This window comes from Eriocheir sinensis, chromosome 63, assembly GCF_024679095.1.
Source record: "Eriocheir sinensis breed Jianghai 21 chromosome 63, ASM2467909v1, whole genome shotgun sequence".
Classification (NCBI taxonomy): Eukaryota; Metazoa; Arthropoda; class Malacostraca; order Decapoda; family Varunidae; genus Eriocheir; species Eriocheir sinensis.
The window spans coordinates 6,993,474-7,012,918 of record NC_066571.1 but is presented as its reverse complement, the minus strand read 5'-3'; the positions used below and the strand labels follow the sequence as shown (position 1 = coordinate 7,012,918).

Below are 19,445 nucleotides of genomic sequence, written 5' to 3'. Positions count from 1 at the left end.
TTTGTCCTGCATCTTGTTTTTGTCTTGCTTGTTTTCTATCTTCTATCTTCTTGTTCTCTACTTTTTTTTGTCTATCTTGTTTTTTCCTCGTCTCCCTCATGTGTGTAGGCCCAATCTCTTTCCCCCCTTTCCACTGTGGACATGGAAGCCACTTAAAATTCCCATTCTGTATCCCCTTGTTTGACCTCCAGGCCTCCTCTGTACCCTCTGTATGGTGTGTGTATGTGTGTGAGGGCGAGGGAGAGGGACGAAGAGAGGGTGAGGGGAAAGGAGAGGAAAGAGTACTCCACTAGACTCTTCTGAATAGTGAAGGTTCTGAGGCAAGGAGAATAGTTTTGTCTGTTTGTCTGTCTGTCTGTCTCTCTGTCACTCCTTAAGACTCATAAATAGTGAAGGTTTTGAGGCAAGGGGTAAGTTCTGTCTGTGTATGTCTGTCTGTCTGTTTGTGTCTGTCTGTCTGTCTGTCGGTCACTCCTAAAGACATATATGTATAGTAAACGTTTTGTGGCAATAGGGGAAATTTTGTCTGTCTGTCCCTGTCTGTCTGTCTGTCTGTCTGTTTGTTTCTGTCTCTGTCACTCTTAAAGACATGAATCGTGAAAGTTTTGTGGCAAGTGGGAAGTTTTGTCTGTCTGTCTGTCCGTCTGTCTGTTACCCTCACACCAGCGTCACCACAGTCAGGTGTCCGCGCGTCTTTTAAAGTTTATGTATTCAGTTTTCTTTCTTCTTTTATTTTCTCGAGGGCAGCTTTTCAGGGTCTTTGCTTGCAAGGTATACATAATTTACTATACTCTCTCTCTCTCTCTCTCTCTCTCTCTCTCTCTCTCTCTCTCTCTCTCTCTCTCTCTCTCTCTCTCTCTCTCTCTCTCTCTCTCTCTCTCTCTCTCTCTCTCTCTCTCTCTCTCTCTCTCTCTCTCTCTCTCTCTCTCTCTCTCTCTCAATCAAAATTAAATTCACCTTTTGCGTTAATCAAGTAAGTATGTTATTATTTTACCTTCACCTGTGCGCTGGGAAAACATTTAATAATTTATCTACCGCCGGGGATAAGAATTATGTGTTGCGTTATAATAAATTGTGTATTTTTCGTGTATTTTTCTTATGGCGGAGGTGAGAAATAACGGATGTGATTGTTAAAGGTGACTGACTGAGTGACTGACCGATTAACTGAATGGCTGATTAATGGGCTGACTGATTGACTGAGTAATTGATTGACTGACTGACTGGATGACTGATTGACCGAATGACTTGCTACCTAACTGGCCTACTGAATGACTGGCTGACTAATTGACTACCTGATTGACTGCTTAACTGAAATGCTGAAAGGCTGGATGACTTACTGACTGACTTACTGACCGACTTACTGATTACTGACTGACTATCTGACCTACTGACTGTTCGGAAGACTTGCTGACTGATTAACTGATTTACTGACTGACTGTTTGACCGAGTGACTGACCTTATGTCCGTTGGCTTGACCTCCGTTGACCTCCTGTAGGTGGAAGATGTCATCTCTGTTGCGATACCTCTTCGAAAACCTGCAGAAGAGGGAGAAGAAAGACGTCTTGGTTAGGGTGTGTTCGTCAGTTTGTGTACGGCTTTCCAGTAAACACTAACACACGTGAACTACGATACCCTTGAGCTGTTTAATATAACGAACTAATGGCAAAGCATCTAAGGCCCCTTGTCTCAATTTTTTTAGGTCATACTTCGTCTTTTGTCTTCTACTTTTATTTTTTTTTGGCCTGCATCTTGTTTTTGGTTTATATGTTTTCTGTCTTCTATCTTTTTGTTCTCTATTTTGTTTTTTGTCTATCTTGTTTCTTTTCCTCATCCCCCTCATGTACGTAAGAACCAATACTTGATAAGGATTTTGTAGTTCTGTTAGTATTTCCATGGGTAGCTTGATGAGCCTAGTGATAGTTTGACAAGGCTTCTGCGCCATTGATGTGATAAAACACTCATAAGAACTAGACTAATCTTCTTTGTGGCCTTGGGAATTGCTTGCTGTGAGAGCCGAAAGCGCCTGAGAATTCGGGTCTAAGAAACATCATATATTTGGCCTTTGTTTTTACGGCAGAGAAGGTACTGAGGAGCATCATAAAAAAAAGAAAATGTCCTACTTCAAGAAAAAATGGAAAAGATAAAAAGTAAAAAAAAGTAACAAAAAGGAAAGGAAGGTAGTGAAGAGCATCATGAAAAAAGGAAAACGGTCTACTTCAAGAAAAATGGAAAAGATAAAAAGTAAAAAAATGGAAAGAAAGGAAAGGAAGGTAGTGAAGAGCATCATGAAAAAAGGAAAACGGTCTACTTCAAGAAAAAATGGAAAAGATAAAAAGTAAAAAAAAAAGTAACAAAAAGGAAAGGAAGGTAGTGAGGAGCATCATATAAAAAAAGGAGAATGGCCTACTTCAAGAAAAAATGGAAAAGATAAAAAGTAAAAAAAATGGAAAGAAAGGAAAGGAAGGTAGTGAGGAGCATCATGAAAAAAGGAAAACGGTCTACTTCAAGAAAAATGGAAATGATAAAAAATAAAAAAAGTAAAGAAAAGTAAAAATTGCAAAAAAAAAACATAACTCGGCTGCTGCAAGGGAGGTTCGAAAATCACTGCAATAGACGCTTTTTTTTAAATCTTCACTTCAGTTTGTGCCGAATATATCCTGGACAGTTTTTATTTCACACTTTTTTCAGTTTTTCTATTTCAGGTCAAGGAGTGGACAGTGAGTTAACTTTTTCCACGTTTTTCTCGGGAAGGGTTTGAAAGGGTGACGCTAATTGGTCTGTGCTCCAGCGAACTCTATTTTTATCTCCTCTGACACGAACACTAAACAAACATCTCACATTCCTAAACATGTATTTATAGAAGGAAAAAGACCAAGGATATTCTCGTCTCCACACTCCTGTTTGTTTTTCCAGGAGCGGCGACTAGCGGGACATTTTATTTTTCCCTTGTTTGTTGCCCTTGAGCTGTTTCCCGTACCCTAAACAACACAAAAAGTATCCATTATTTTCTCCCTTCCTTTGGGTCAGCGTGGGAGTACGGAGGAATTGAGTTTGTGAAAGTGGAGGACTCTTGAGCTCCCCCATATATATAGTAATTTATTTTTAGTGGAGGGAGGGAGGGAGAAAAAATAAAATCAATCACCCAGAGTTTTCCCTTTTTTGATTGAGGGTGAAGTGGATTTAGTCAGTAGTCAACCACGAGCGGCCAGTAACAAGTCCCTCAAATGCTGTTATGGGGGGAAAGTGGACAGACAACGATTTATGGTCAAGAATATAAGCCCGCATTCTTTAACATATCGGCAACTCAATTCGCCCGTTTCCAAAGCCTCTCGTAGAAGTTGTTGGGAGTTTCAAGGACTTTTGCGATCCTAGTGATAGTTTTACACGACTTCAGCGCCATTCACGGGAAACTCACCCATGAAAAAAACTGTATAATTTCTCAGTTCACATGTTTGAAAAGTCTCTTGTTGAAGTTGCTGGGAGTTTCAAGGAATCGTTCGCGATCCTAGTGATAGTTTTATACAACTTCTGGGCCATGAACGGGAAACTCACCCATGAAAAACCGTATTATCTCTCAGTTCACCTGTTTCCAAAGCCTCTCGTAGAAGTTGCTGGGAGTTTCATGGACTCTTTTGCGATCCTAGTGATAGTTTTACACGACTTCTGCGCCATTCACGGGAAACTCACCCATGAAAAAAACTGTATAATTTCTCAGTTCACATGTTTGAAAAGTCTCTTGTTGAAGTTGCTGGGAGTTTCATGGACTGTTTTGCGATCCTAGTGACAGTTTTATACGACTTCTGCAACATTAACGGGAAACTCACCCATGAAAAACCGTATAATCTATCAGTTCACCTGTTTGAAAAGCCTCTTGTAGATGTTGCTGGGATTTTCATGGACTGTTTTGCGATCCTAGTGACAGTTTTATACGACTTCTGCAACATTAACGGGAAACTCACCCATGAAAAACCGTATAATCTCTCAGTTCACCTGTTTGAAAAGCCTCTTGTAGAAGTTGCTGGGATTTTCATGGACTCTGCGATCCTAGTGACAGCTTTACACGCTTCCAGTACCTTGAACGGAGAACTCACCCATGAAAACCGATTAATCTCTTAGTGGGCTTGAAAAACCGTCGTAATTGGACCCCGGTACGTTTAAGAACTCGGACCATTGAGTCTCCCCTGTGTTCCAGTGCCTAATCTCAGCAGCGGACCCGTTTTCTTTGAGTGCGTGCTTCAGGGAGAACGGGAAGGTGGTTGCGTGGTCCCGGTGAGGGTTGGCTATGCATGCAGAAGCGGCGGCCTTGCTAAGCTGTTTGTCCTAGGAATGAATTGTTTGGCAGACGTATGATGGAGTGGAGGGCAATTTGACAGCTTTGCATTGGGTATGAGTTAAGGGGGAGTGTGATGGCGGTGCGTGGTGATGGTGGAGGTGGTGAAGGAATGGACTTGGGTTGAATTTAAGGTTCTGATACATTCATACTACTACTACTACTACTACTACTACTACTACTACTACTACTACTATTACCACACCCACCACGGATTTGAAGGCAGCTCTTTTTATCCTGTCTAACTAATGCTCCCGCCAATCTTCTACTACTACTACTACTACTACTACTACTACTTCTACTACCACAACATCCACCACGTATAATATTATGAAGGCAGCTTTTTTATCATGTCTAACTATCTCTAATGCTCCCGCCAATCTTCTATCTTATCCATCCTTCCCTTTAATTCCTTCCCTGCTCCTCCTTCCCATCTGTCTCACGTTCTCTTGTTTCCTTCCTTCATTTGTCTAACTCATCTAATCCTCTTTCCCTTCTTGCCGCGTATGCCTGACCTTTCCACGCCCTGTAATTTGCTTTTTTACTTTTTTTTACTCTACTACAACTTATTTTCTTCATTTCCTTCTTTTCGTGTTTCCTACTTTACCGTTTTTATTTTTTTATTATTATTTTTGCCTCCGTTTACTTTGTCTTCATTTCCTCACTCCTTTTCCCTCCCCTCCCACCTACATCCTTTTTTCTTCTCCGTTTCTATTAATGTCTCTTGTTACTCACTTCTAACCACCGTGTTCTACTCTTCCCTACTCATCAATCTTATCGTCTCTCTCTCCCCTTCTGACCCTTCCCCTTCTATCCATAAATCATTCCTACTCCCACTGTTTCCCCATTCACTCCAATAATAACTACATTCTCCTATTCATCTTCCCATTTTCCTCTCCCTCGTTATCCTCCCCTATTCTCTCTTCTACTACGTCCTCCCACTTATCTTCTCTCCCTCTCCTCCTCCCCCACCTCCATCCTCGTCTCCTCGATTTCATTCCTCTCTCCAATAGTTTCTTCACCTTCTTTTCTAATCGGCCTCCCTTTCCTTCCCTCCTTCCCTCTCTTCAATTCCCCTTCTACTGTTTTTTTTTTCACTTTCTTTGATATAATCGCCCCCCACTCATCTCTCCCTCCCTCTCTACTTTTTTCTCCTCCTCCTCCTACTGTTTCTTCACCTTTTCCTTTTTTAATTGGTCCCCCACGCATATCCCTACCTCTCCTTCCCTTCTTTTTTTTTAACCCTCCTCCGCCCTCGTCTCTTCAGTTCCACTCCTCACTCCTACTTTTTCTTTACCTGCTTCTTTGCTAATCGGTCTCCCACTCATCTCCTTCCCTCTCCCCCTTCGTCCTTGTCTCTTCAGTTCAACTCCTCACTCACTTTTTTCAACTTCCTTTCCCCTCCCTCCCCTCCCACTGTTTTACACTCAACCTTTTCGTACCAGTCACCCACGCATCTCCCTTTCACTCTTTTTCCTTTCCTCCCTCCTGTAAATCAATGCCAAACGCCTCTCTCCCCCACCCTTCGTCATCCTCAGTCCCTCGTTCCTTCCCTTACCTTATGAGCTGCCGCGCGATGAGAGTGTTCATAACGACGATCATGATGAAGGGAATCACCAGCGTCAGCAGCGTGTCGATCCAGTTGATGACGTTCATGAGCCCACGGTAGTCCATGCGAAGGTTGCACTCCGTGATGGCAACACCGCCCTGGAGGAGAGATACAACAAAACGGGAAGTTAGGACGGGAGAGGAAGGAAGATGGGAAGATAAATGAAGTTGTGTTGGTATTTGGAGGATAAAGATATGGAGAGGAGAGGAGAGGAGAGAACAGGAGCAGAGTACCAGAGAAGAGATGAGAAGAGAGAAGATAAGAGAGAATAGAAGAGAAAAGAAGAGGATAGGAGTGGAGAGGAGAGGAAAGGAAAAGAGAGGAATAGAGGTAGATGGAAAATATGATGGAAGACAGATGAATATAGAATTGAATAAAGTAGTACAAAGACAGGGTAATGGAAGCAAAGAGGAAAGGGAAGGAGGGGAGAGACAAGAGACGGAAAGAAGATACGATATAAATAGAATGAAGGCCAGCAGAAGAGAAAGAGGCAGCAGGAGAAGAGGACGAAGAGAACAATGAAGAGGACGGGAAGAGGTAGGAAGGAGGTGAAAATAGCTCATTAGTGAGGTATGCCATTTTTATACACACACACACACACACACGCACACACACACACACACACACACACACACACACACACACACTCACACACATCAAAGCCCTTCGTAGTCGCCTTACATAATTGATTTAACATCTTTGAGGGCAAAAATAAAATAAAGTTCATGAAGTTGTCAACACGTTTCAGTGGTTTCTGTGTATCTCCTCCTCCTCCTCCTCCTCCTCCTCCTCTTCCTCCTCGCCCTGGAGTGAAAGGAGAGCCAGCGGGTTCAATCAGTTAGGGATGCCAACAAGTCAGGAAGCAGGTAAACAAACAAACAAACAAACAAGCAAACAAACAAATAAACAAACAAACATAGAAAAACATGTTGGAACGAAAATCATTGCTTCCACTAAATTTATTACTGCTCGACTCTCTCTCTCTCTCTCTCTCTCTCTCTCTCTCTCTCTCTCTCTCTCTCTCTCTCTCTCTCTCTCTCTCTCTCTCTCTCTCTAACAACAACAACAACAACAACAACAACAACAACAACACACACACACACACACACACACACACACACACACACACACACACACACGAGGGTCGAGAGAGAGAGAGAGAGACATCAATAGCTCAACAAAAGGATGAATGGATAGAGGAACGAGGATCGATAGCGTTCTCCAGAGGCCAATTGAGGAGGAGGAGGAGGAGGAGGAGGGAGATGTAGAGGACGATAAAGAAAGAGGAATTGGAGGAGAAGGAGGAGAAGCAGGAGGAGGAGGAAAAACGAGGAGGAAAAAAGAGAAGAAGGAGAGAAGAATGAATGGGAAGGGAAAGTAAAGAAAAATTGTGTAGGAGGAACGGGAAGAAATGCAGAAGAAGGAGAAGAAAAAAAAAAGAAGAAGAAGAAGAAGAAGAGGAGGTGGAGGAGGGAAAACAAGGAGGAAAAAAGAGAAGGAGGAGGAGGAGAGAAGAAAGAATAGTAAAGTAAAGGAAAGAAAAATTGGGGAGGAAGTGGGGAAAAAAATGAATAATAATAATAATAATAATAATAATAATAATAATAATAATAATAATAATAATAATAATAAGAAGAAGAAGAAAAAGAGGAGGAGGAGGAGGAGGAGGAGGAGGAGGAGGCTGCAATATGCGTCAACAGAAACCATGTCCTCTCTTGGGTTCAGAAGTCGCGAGGGCGGCGTTGAAAACCTTACTATAGAGACGGATGGAAGGGGGGAGCGTCTACCCCTCTCTCTTACCCTCTTCTTTCCCCTCTGACGGTTGAGAGGCGAGAAAGGTGAGGGAAGAAGCGAGCTGTGTAAATTAACGACTGAGGGAAAAGAGGGAATACGTAGATGACTGAGAGAAATGTAGACGGAGGAAGGAAGTGTTGACGAGTGTTAGTGTGTGTGAGAAAGTTAAGTTAGAGCGTTACTTGATATCATGTCTGCCTTTCCTTCCTCTTTTGATTCCTCTTTGCCTTGATTCCTTCTTCCTTCATACCTACCTTTTTCCTCCTCCTCCTCCCCCTCCTCCTCCTCCTTTCTTTTTTCCTTTTTGTCTTGATTTCTTCTTGCCTTCCCTTCTTCCTCCTCTTCTCCTTTTTCCAACCTCTTTCCATTTTAGTTTATGAATCAATCCCCTTCCCCGAACAGACAGACAGACAGACAGACACAGATATAGACAGACACATACACAGAAATACAGACAGAAAGACGCATTCATAGACATACAGACAGAAAGACACATACACAGACATACAAACACAAAGACACAGAGAAACAGAGAGAAACATCGAAGCAGCAAGGTAAACAAACACACTAAAGGAGAAGGATATTAATAGGTACAAAGGCCTGACCCCCCTTCACTCCCCTCCCCCACTTCGCATATTCCTCGGCACAATAACAGACCCACGCTTGGCTTCTCAGGTCCGCTTAGGTGTTGGTTGTTCGGGGTTACCTGTCGAGTCGCACCTGCTGGCTGGCCGTGATTGCTATTCTGTACACTCCTGTCCCTTGCTCTATACCACCTGTGACCTGTCGGCATTGTCCCTGACTTGTAAATGGACTGCGTGGGTGCATTCCCTTAGCTCTCTCTTGGTGTGCCTGATTTCTGTTAACTCGGTAGCTGTTTGGGTCATGTTACTTAAGGCGGCTTTACACCTGGCAATTCCTAGTCGGCAATACAGGCGCGGCTGCATTTTTGGTCTGGGTCTGGGTCTGGGAGCCCTTCTCACGGCAAGTTTTCTGCAGCTGAGCGCGTTCGTCTTGTATTGCCGACTATCGGCTGAGTACAACATGTCGGCGCCAATAAAACAAGAAATGACAGATACAGACAACAAGATTTGGAGCCGGGAGGCCGAGGTGGCATTACTAGAAGTTAGGCAGCATAGATACTTGTGGGACCCACGAGATAAGCTGTATGAGAAGCTGAGTCTACGCAAAACAAGTTTTGAGAGAGTGGCAGCAACATTCGAGAAATGTTTATCTCTTTGCGAGATATCGAAGGAGGTAAGGAACGATTATTTTCGTGTATTATATAATCACACTCTGTAATGCCTGGGGGTTGCGATGGTATGTTCCTCCCTTCTCCTTTGTTGTTAAATGCAACGGAACTCGTACTGGATTCGCTTGGACGGCTTCCTCTAGAGTCCGGGTTGATGGGTGGTCTTCAGGACAGCATGTGGGTAGTTTTAAGCCACTCGGCGGTGACCGAAAAATCCGAGTGGTAGCGTGAGGATTCGAACCCGCGTCGTCCATCACGCGGCGAATGTGGGTCCAGTACGCTATCACTTCGGCCACCGCCTACCCCACTACCGCCTCTCGTCCTGATGCAGCCCCACTCGGTCCCTGCCAGGCGTCGGTACATTCTATATGCTCTCTGCTGCCTTTGTGCGTCGGACGTGGCATACCGATGAGGCTTTGTCCCCCTGATGGTCCCCTCAATCCTGCCCTCCTCCTTCCTACCTCTAAGTGTTTCCTTCCTCCGTCAATACGCCTTGGTTTCCACTCCCTTCCGCCTTCCCTTCCTCTTTCTCTCTCTGTTTCCTTTATCTCTCCCTCTCGTGTTGTCTGTTCTCTCCTTCCCTCCATCCAGTGTCTCCCTTTCATGGTCTCTCTCTCTCCTCCCCTTCCTTCAGTTTTCCTCCTTTCCCTTCGTCTCTCCTTCGTTCGTTCCCTACCCGGCAGGAGTTATTTCTCGAATAGAGTTGTTCGCCACTGGAACAGCCTTCCTGCAGAAGTGGTTAGCGCAGAGACCATCAACTCCTTCAAGAAACGCATTGATCACCACTTTTCTGCATCGGGAGTGAACTGAACGTTCCCAAGAGTAGATACAAAAGTGCTTTAATCCTTCCCTGCAAGCCACTCCTATGGCAAACGGATTGATTGAATCACTGAACGCAGGCAGCCTAGTAATGAGCCAACAGGCTTTCTGCTGCCTGCTAGTCCATGTTTCCATGTTTCCTCCATTATTCTCCGTTTCTCCTTCCTTCAGTGCCCTTAATTCCTTCCCTTCCTCCTTCCTTTGCTTTCCCTTTCGTCTCTCCTCCTCTTCCTCCAGTGCCCTTCCTCTCCTTCCTTCTTTCTTCCAGTGCCCTTTATTCCCTCCCTTCCTCCCCTAGTACTCTCCATTACTTTTCTCCCTCCATCCAGTTCCCTCCATTCCCTCCCTTCTTCCCTTCCTCCAGTCCTGTCCATTGCCTCTCTCCCTCCTTCCATCCACCCCCATCCCTCCCTCCCTACCTCTAGTCCTGTCCACTGCCTCTCTCCCTCCTTCCATCCACCCCCATCCCTCCCTCCCTACCTCTAGTCCTGTCCACTGCCTCTCTCCCTCCTTCCATCCACCCCCATCCCTCCCTCCCTACCTCTAGTCCTGTCCACTGCCTCTCTCCCTCCTTCCATCCACCCCATCCTCCTCCCCTACCTCTAGTCCTGTCCATGCCCCTCTCCTCCACCCCACCCATCCCTCCCTCCCTACCTCTAGTCCTGTCCACTGCCTCTCCCTCCTTCCATCCACCCCATCCCTCCTCCCTACCTCTAGTCCTGTCCACTGCCTCTCCTCCTTCCATCCACCCCATCCCTCCCTCCCTACCTCTAGTCCTGTCCACTGCCTCTCTCCCTCCTTCCATCCACCCCCATCCCTCCCTACCTCCATACCTCTAGTCCTGTCCACTGCCTCTCCCTCCTTCCATCCACCCCCCATCCTCCCTACCTCCCCTTCCTCCCCTTCCTCTAGTCCTTTCCAGTGCCTGTCTCCCTCCTTCCATCCACCCCCATCCCTCCCTACCTCCCTTCCTCCCTTCCTCTAGTCCTATCCATTGCCTATCTCCTCCCTTCCATCCACCCCATCCCTCCCTACCTCACTTCCTCCCTTCCTCTAGTCCTATCCATTGCCTTTCTCCCTCCTTACATCCACCCCCATCCCGCCCTCCCTACCTTCCTCCCTTCCTCTAGTCCTGTCCACTGCCTCTCTCCCTCCTTCCATCCACCCCATCCCTCCCTCCCTACCTCTAGTCCTGTCCACTGCCTCTCTCCCTCCTTCCATCCACCCCCATCCCTCCCTCCCTACCTCTAGTCCTGTCCATTGCCTCTCTCCCTCCTTCCATCCACCCCCATCCCTCCCTACCTCCCTTCCTCCCTTCCTCTAGTCCTATCCATTGCCTTTCTCCCTCCTTCCATCCACCCCCATCCCTCCCTACCTCCCTTCCTCTAGTCCTGTCCATTACCTCCTCCCTCCCTCCCTCCCGGCGCCGGGGTCCTGTTGGCTGCAGAAGGAGCCAATATTTCACTAATGGTTGACTGCTGTGCCAACGTGAATGGCTTAAAGGTTCAGGCCCGAGAGGAGGAGACTCATTCCGCCGATACTCTCTATACCGGGAAGCAATTTCGCCGACGAGCCATTTACACAAGGCGGAGACGGACGCTTTTCCACTTAAATGGCTTCTTCCTTTTTTTTCTTTTTTTTTCTCTCTTCCCTTCTTCTTTTTTTCTCTTATTTTATGTCTTCCCTTCTTCCTCCTTTTTTCTCTTATTTTATCTCTTCCCTTCTTCCTCATTTTTTCTCTTATTTTATCTCTTCGATTCTTCCTCCTTTTTTCTTTTCTTCCATTCCTATTCCTTTTTTTCTTTTTTCTCTTTCATTCTTCCTCCTATTTTCTCTTTTCTCTTTTCCCTTCTTCCTCATTTTTTCTCTTATTTTCTCTCTTCGATTCTTCATCCTTTTTTCTTTTCTTCCATTCCTATTCCTTTTTTTCTTTTTTCTCTTTCATTCTTCCTCCTTTTTTCTATTTTCTTCCATTCCTCCTTTTTTTCTCTTATCTCTTCCATTCTTCCTCCTTTTTTTCTCTTTTCTCTTCCATTCTTCCTCCCATTTTTTCCTCCCTGTTCCGTTTCACTCGCTTTCGTTAATCAGTTCCCGGCACCACTTAACTCAACCCCTTCAGTGCCACATCCTCATATGTACGACCAAGCCAACCTCTTCTTGAATGTATCTATGGTATTGGCACTCACAACATGACTGCCAAGTCTGTTCCACTCATCCACCACTCTTGGCAAAACAATTCTTGCCTGTCTTTATTGAATCTGAATTTATCTAACTTCAAACGTGTCCTACCTGTGTCCTACTACGTGTCCTACCTGGCTCTTTTATAACCAAAACTCTGTTGACATCACCCTTATTAAAGTCCTTCATCCATTTATAAACCCCGATCAAGTCTCCTCGCACCCTTCGCCTTTCTAGAGAGTGTAGATTTAAATTCTTCAGTCTATCCTCATACGGCAAGTTTCTCACCCATTGAATAATTTTTGTCATTCTCCTCTGTACAGATTCTAACATATTGATATCCATTCTATAATTGGGTGACCAGAACTGGACCGCATAATCAAGATAAGGTCCAACTAGTGCTAAGTAAAATTAAAATAAAAAAGTACATTCTGTCATGGAAAACGTCAGCTTAAGTACCCAAAATACCCATATTTAGTTTTCATGTCATAATATAGTGATTAAACCAATAAAAAGAAACTAGACCGCATAATCAAGATAAGGTCTGACTAGTGCTAAGTAAAATTAAAAAAAAAAAAAGTACATTCTGTCATGGAAAACGTCAGCTTAAGTACCCAAAATGCACATATTTATTTTTCATGTCATAATATAGTGATTTAACCAATAAAAAAAAAAAAAAAAAAAAAAACTAGACCGCATAATGAAGATGAGGTCTGACTAGTGCTAAGCAAAATTAAGATAAAAAAGTACATTCTGTCATGGAAAAAGTACCCAAAATACCCATATTTAGTTTTCATGTCATAACATAGTGATTAAACCAATAAAAAGTCGCAAGTTGCCCGGCACCAGGACTGGAGGTTGGCGGACGCAATTTCCTCTGGCGCTGAATGGGTTAAGTGCTTGCATTATGGCGGCTAATCTGGACCTCTATGCTACACTTGATTGCGCCATTAACGTCGACACCATTTAATCCGAGGCCTGGCAGAGTAATTGAGTGTTCAGCCGCTTAGTTACGTATTCTGGTCCGTGTTGCGTCGCCCCCCCGCCCCCACAACCCATCGGCCCCTATTACCCCCATCCCCTCACCGCCACCTGCCACAAACACCTGTACCTTCCGTGGCCGTCCATTCCCTGCCGGTATCCGCGCCCCTCATGCATATAGATTACCGGGTCTTGTATTATTCCAAAGGTGGTATCGGCGGCCGCTTTGCTATGGCAGTGCGGTGAAGAGGGAGACGGGAAGAGGCAGAGGAGTGGTATTGAGCGAAGGAGAAGAGGTGAAGGAGGCTTAAGTGGTATAGGAGACATAGAAGCGGTAAGGGAGAAGGAGGAGGAGAAGAAGGAGGTAGGGGAGGGGTGAAAGAAGGAGGAGGTGGGGTGGAGGAGACAAAAGGCGTGAAAGAGGAAATGATGGAGTGAAGGAGGGATAGAAGGATAGAGGAGGAAGGAGCGAGATAAAGGAAACGAAGGGAGAGAGGGAAAGGATCAAAGAAAGGGTGGAGGAGGAAGAGGAGGGATGGAGGGGAGAGAGGAGGGAAGGTGTACCGGAGAAGGGAGAGAGGCAGCAGCAGGTGAAGGGGACGAGAATTAATAAGACAGGATAAAATGGATAAAGAGGCAAAGAATGAGCGAAAGAGAGAAGGGGCGAAAGGGATGAAGGATGAAGGAGGCAGAGGAAGGAGTGAGGAAGAGAAATGATGGGAAAAAAAAGAGGGAGAGGAGAGATGTAAGTGAGAGGCAGTGGAGGGATGAAGGAGGTGGAGGAGGGGTGATGAAGGGAGAGGAGAGGCGAATAGGAATTTAGTAAACAGTTCGTGTCTTATTAGTATACGGCTCCGGGCTATGCTGTGTGTATTTCCTCAGACCAAACCAAGCTCAGACGTTGATATACTTTCCCTACTTACAACTCTTCCCCTCTTCCCTCTCTCCTCATCGTCTACTTCTAAGCCCTTGTGTCAGTAGTCTCCAGTCGTCACCTTATTACCTTACGGCTCCAGGCTATGGTATGTATAAGCCCTCAGACCACTCCGAGTTCAAAGGTTCACTCTTGACCCTTCGTGGTGCTCAGGATGGCCGGTGGTCGCCTAAATAGTTAATGGTCTTCACCTTATTAGTTTATGGCTTCAGGCTACGATGTGTGTAAGACCTCAGACCACTCCTAACTCAAGCGTTCTCTCTTGACCCACCGCAGCACTTAGGATGGCCGGTGGTCGCATAAAGAGTCAACAGTTGTCTCCTTATTAACTTACGGTTCCGGGCTATGATGTGTGTAAGCCCTCAGACCACTCTAAACGTCACACTCCACACTTAACTCAAGCTAAAGGAAGTATAAGAAGTGCAAAAGATGAGAGTGACGATATAGCCAACTCTTGCATTCGGAAGTTGGACAGGATATAGGGATGAGCAGAAAGTCGTTTATAGACCACTTCTTTAAATGACACTCGACCCGCCGTAGCACTCGTGATGGCCGGTAAGTATAAGAAGTGCAAGAGATGAGAGTGATGATATAGCCAACTCTTGCACTCGGAAGTTGGACAGGATATATTGAAGAACAGAAAATCGTTTATAGACCACTTCTTTAAATGGCACTCGATCCGCTGTATTACTCATGATGGCCGGTGGTCGCTAAGAGTGAAGAACCGTCGCCTCAGGAGGTATAGTGCGACACAGATATGAAGACAGTTTGGGTGGGACCTCTTCACTGCCCCACCACATCACCCCCAATACATCACTCTCCCTCTCATATGTCACCTAGGCACTAGCGCTATGGCCAAGAGAACTCCCCGTCATAGCTGAGTCAGACTATAACACAGACCACTAGGGGTTAAGTAGGTGAAGGCGGGCACCCTCGGGGACGCCCTAACGCTGTACTCACATCGTCGAGGTGGACAATAACGCCGGCGGTGACGAAGACGTAGAGGTGGACGGTGACGCTGAAGCCGGTCAGGGTGAGGATGACGTTCTTGGCGCGGTGCACGGTGCAGACGGTGGGCCGCTGGAGGGGGTACTGCACCGCGATGAACCGCTCCACCGTGAAGGCCACCGTCAGCCACACACTCAGGGAACTCGACACAGACCCAAGGTAGATCTCGAGCTGCGGCGGCGGGGGAGAGGGAGAAAGGGAGGCGTTAGGCTGGCAGGGCGTGTGTGGGGGGGGGGATTAGGGGGGGGGGAGAAGATGACAGGTGGATGTGTGTACCTGTGCGTGTATCAGGTGTCAAGCTGAGGTACTGGTGGTGGTGATGGTGTGTGCGTGTGCATGTGAAGGGGTTCAGTGTGTAGTGGTGGTGGTGGTGGTGGTGGTGGGGTGATTTTGGTGGTGGCGATGGGAGTATAATTAGTGAGATAAAGGCGTCAGGCTGTAGCGGTGGTGGTGAAGCGTGGGTTCATGTATAAGAGAGGCGTTTGGCAGGCGTAACGATATGTTGTTGTTGTTGGTGGCGGGGATGTTAGTGGTGATGCTGATGATATTTTTGCAGTTAGTGACATAAAAGGGAAAGGCGTCGAGGTGTGCATGTAATAACCGAGTGTGTCCCTGAATGCTGGCGTGGGTGTAGGTGTCGGGGAGTAAGGGCGACTGTGTCTGGAAACCGTAATCAGGGGTGTGTGACAAGCGAGGCGGAGGTGTAAACGGGAAGCGAGTGTTTTTCATATAGTACTGTAAGTGTTCGTGTGTCAATCTTGCTGGGGGGGATAAGTGAGTGGAAAGAAGTGTATGTTACGTCTGGAAGAAGATAAAAGAGTGTGTTTTCAGATAGTGTTGTGTGTGTGTAGGTGTGTCAATCTTGCTGGGGGGGATATGTGAGTGGAAAGAATCGTATGTTGTGTAAGGAAAAACATAAAGAAGTGTGTTTCCGTATATTGCTGAGGGTGTGAGTGTACTAAGCATGGAAAGTGAGCGTGTTCTAGATGTTGCTGTGGGTGTGGGTGTGTCAAGCTTGCTGGGGGATGTGAGAGTGGTAAGAAGTGTATGTATTCCAGGAAGGATATGAAGACGGAGATGAGTTAGGAATGAGAAGGGAGAGGGAGTGAGGGAGTGTTTGTGTCAAGCTTACTGAGGGATACTGGAGTGGACAGAAGCTTATGTATTTCGGGAAGAGGATAAAGAGTTAGAGGAGTGCGGAGGGAGTGGAAGTGAATGTTGCCGTGAGTGTTGCTGTACTAATTGCAACAGGATGATGTGTGGGCGGATATATTTTGTGGACCGAGAACAGGAATTGGTTTTGATACAGACTAGTTTCGCACACGGGAACACACGAGCGCGAGGCAGCCACCTAATCCCCTTCAGATACGTATAATCCACCGTGCAAAAGGGATTGGATGCGCCTGATCCGGTGACATGCAGGACACGTCGGATTTGGGTTTTAATCTCCTCGGGTACAGGTATGTCCAGGTGCCACGCTGAACACCTGCACGGCTGCCTCACGTGTTCTTTGTCCCCTTTGAAAAACATGAACTCCAGGGAACACTTTTGCTCTCACTCTATACCTGATATTTTTACTCTCTTGTTTTTACTCTCATTTTCTTTCTCTTTCGATCCATTTTTACTATCCATATATGTCTATTTTTGTCTTTTTATAAATGTGCGTGTATATTTATCTGTCTGTTAATCTATATCTCTGTTTGTGTCTATCTACCTGTTATATGTGCTTGTCTGTCTGTCTATCTATCTATGTGTCAGTCCTACTATCTACCTATCTACCCACCTCCATCCCTCCTTAACTCTCTCCCTACCTACCTATCTACCTACGTACCTACCTGTGTATATCTGTCTCAATTAAACCCGTTCTCTTTTTCTTTGAGTTTCGGTCTTGGTGTTCTTCTGAGGCTCTGTGTCCTTGCATCATTACTCTTGTGTTACCTGTCCTGAAGGTGTCCTGAACGCCACCTATCACCTGTTCCTACCTTGATGAATGAGAGTGAAAAGAGTCGACGCTTTTGTTTGTGCCTTCGCTATGCTCACCTATACTGTTCACCTGACTTAATTGGTGTGTGTGTGTGTGTGTGTGTGTGTGTGTGTGTGTGTGTGTGTGTGTGTGTGTGTGTGGGTAGATGGGTGGGTGTGCGTGTGCGTGTGTGTGTAAGCTCTCTGAAGTTCAAAGAGATCCTTCTATTTGTAGTTGGTAAGCAGGAAAAACGAAGAGCTCTCGTAAATTAAAGGTTCATACACGTAACTTATTTTTGTGTATGTGTATCTCCCTTCTCTCTGAAAAAAACTCCCTAAAGATCAAGTTATGGCCTTTTTTGAGGTTAGTTTGCCTCTTATACAGGTTTCAAAGGTAGGGGTAGGCGTAGAGGCAGAGGCAGCGAGAGAGAGGGAGAGGGAGAGGGAGAGGGAGAGTGAGAGAGAGATTTCTGAGAGAGGAATAAAGACCCATAGTAATGCACTTGTATACGCGGATCTCTTCTCTATTCTTGGAAGCTCATTGAATCTCAGGGTAATGGTGCTCATCTACAATCAAGCTTCCTTTGACTTTGAACTCGGGTAACAAAAGGTTTAGAGACCCAACGTTAACATGTCTCGGAATGTGTATCTCTTTTCTTCTTGGAATATCTCATTAACCCGATATCAGCGACGGGCCAAATTTATGGCTTTACCGTGTACCAGGAACGGGCCACATTTTTGCCATGATATAAGCCCCCCAAAATAGATGATGCATAAACTGATCACTAATGCGTTGATATATATTATGAAATGGTTTGCGAGAGTGATGATTTTTTCTCATTTTTCTCGCTTAGAGGGGCTTTTAAGAAATATGATCCCTGCAGCTACGAGGTTAACCTTTGAAGTGTTTCTTTTTGTTGTTATTTTATTTTTGTTATTCTTTGTTGTGAGTGGTTTTCTTTTGTTTCCATTGCTCCCATTTTTTTTAAAGCAAAGGAAACATCTCAAGGGGGAAAAAAAAGGAAACAATGATGGAAAATAAGTCCGCCTGTCTGTTTGTGTGTTGTTTTTGCTGGGAGTGACGCGGGTGTGAGTTCTCCGTTAGGTAATTAGTTTCTTTACAATCCAATTTCTTCCTAAGTTAAAACATGAGAAGTAAAGGCTCGCATACTGCTGCCATTAAACTTCCCTTTACTACAAACGTGAACCAGTAAATTTAACTTTATTACACCCGCTAACCATTAATTTCCCTTTTATTACATACGTGAGCCGTGAAATTACCCCTTATTACAATCTTAACATTTAAAATACGTTCGCCGACTCTAGACTTTCCTTTCCCCTTCCGTCTGCGAGAGGTTGATGTCCTCTGGCCCTTGAACTCTTCTGAAAACTCGTCATTTATGGAGCAATCTTTTTCCTTCCGAGCGACGCGCATCCTGCTGTCTCGTCACTCAGATCACCTGGCGCGTAATTGGCTACTGGTGGGCCGTGTAAGCCACCAGGTAAGTGTTCAAGAGCGTCGTGGGGAGGTAATAACGTCGAGATGTCATTTACGAGATAACTTTTACAGTATATTTCTTGCCTGACAATGCGTATCCGTTCCTGTCGTTGTTCAGATCACCTGGGGCGTAATTGGCTACCTGTGTGCTCTGTATGCCTGCAGGTAAATTGGTAGGAGTGACGTGGGAAGCCAATAAGATCGAGAGGTCATTTATGGAGCATTCTTTTTATATTTCCGATGCTCATTTTTTTTCCTCGTTACTGAGATCAGCGGGGGCGTAATTGGCTACTGGTATGGTATATGTGCTGTCAGGTAGATGATCAGGAGCACCGTGGGGAAGTAATAAAGGTGGAGAGGTTACTTACGGAACATCTTTAGCAATACTTTTTTTTTCTAGAGAAGCGCACCCGTCTCTTGTTACAGATCACCTGGGGCGTAATTGGATCCCCGAGAGGGCTTCCAGGTAGACAGTCTGGAGCGTCGTGGGGTGATAATAAAGTCGAGAGGTCAAGGTGAGGTCAGGGAAGGTCACGGCGGCGGCGAGACGGGGAGCGCGGCGCCGACCCCTCCCACGCTGATGCAACGATTCCTCTTTTGTGACCTTCAAAGGGATCGGGAGCTTTCACCTTCTATTATAATCCGATTTGTGTCTTTACAACACGTTTTCTTTATGCATTATCGTATTGGTTTACATACATAGGGAATGGAATATGATGGATTTTTTGAGAGTGCCACTTGTATTTATTTCAATTTACATATTTGACATACATAGTTGACATGCATAGTTCATGGGAGGCAAATCAAAAGTAGAACAGTGATATAACTTTGATGTCCGCAAATATGACAAAAGAAGAGCCCAATAATAGATGACTAATGTATTTCGTGATGTGTCTTGATACTTTTGAAAGAATGTAAGTCGAATGAAGGGGAAAACGCAGTAAAAGGAAAGTTGTTTTGCTCTTCCCTCTACTTAACTAAAAGGAAAGAAAAGTGAAAAGTGAAAAGGATGTAGAAATGACGGTAACGGCTCACTCTTGCATTAGGACGGAACGGAAGATGGACAGGATATTGGGACGA

At 45.4% G+C, this 19,445-nt stretch overlaps 1 protein-coding gene across 1 annotated transcript in view; it reads right to left on the bottom strand.

The window, feature by feature from the left end:
• The window catches only part of LOC126986932 (thyrotropin-releasing hormone receptor-like), a 75,519-nt gene that overhangs the window by 45,047 nt on the left and 11,027 nt on the right, over nucleotides 1-19,445 (bottom strand). The window contains exons 2-4 of the mRNA XM_050843453.1: nucleotides 14,858-15,076; nucleotides 5,889-6,037; nucleotides 1,457-1,535 (exon numbers count right to left, since the gene is read on the bottom strand). Of these exons, the coding sequence (XP_050699410.1) occupies nucleotides 1,457-1,535; nucleotides 5,889-6,037; nucleotides 14,858-15,076 (447 nt within the window). The remainder of the gene's footprint in view (nucleotides 1-1,456; nucleotides 1,536-5,888; nucleotides 6,038-14,857; nucleotides 15,077-19,445) is intronic.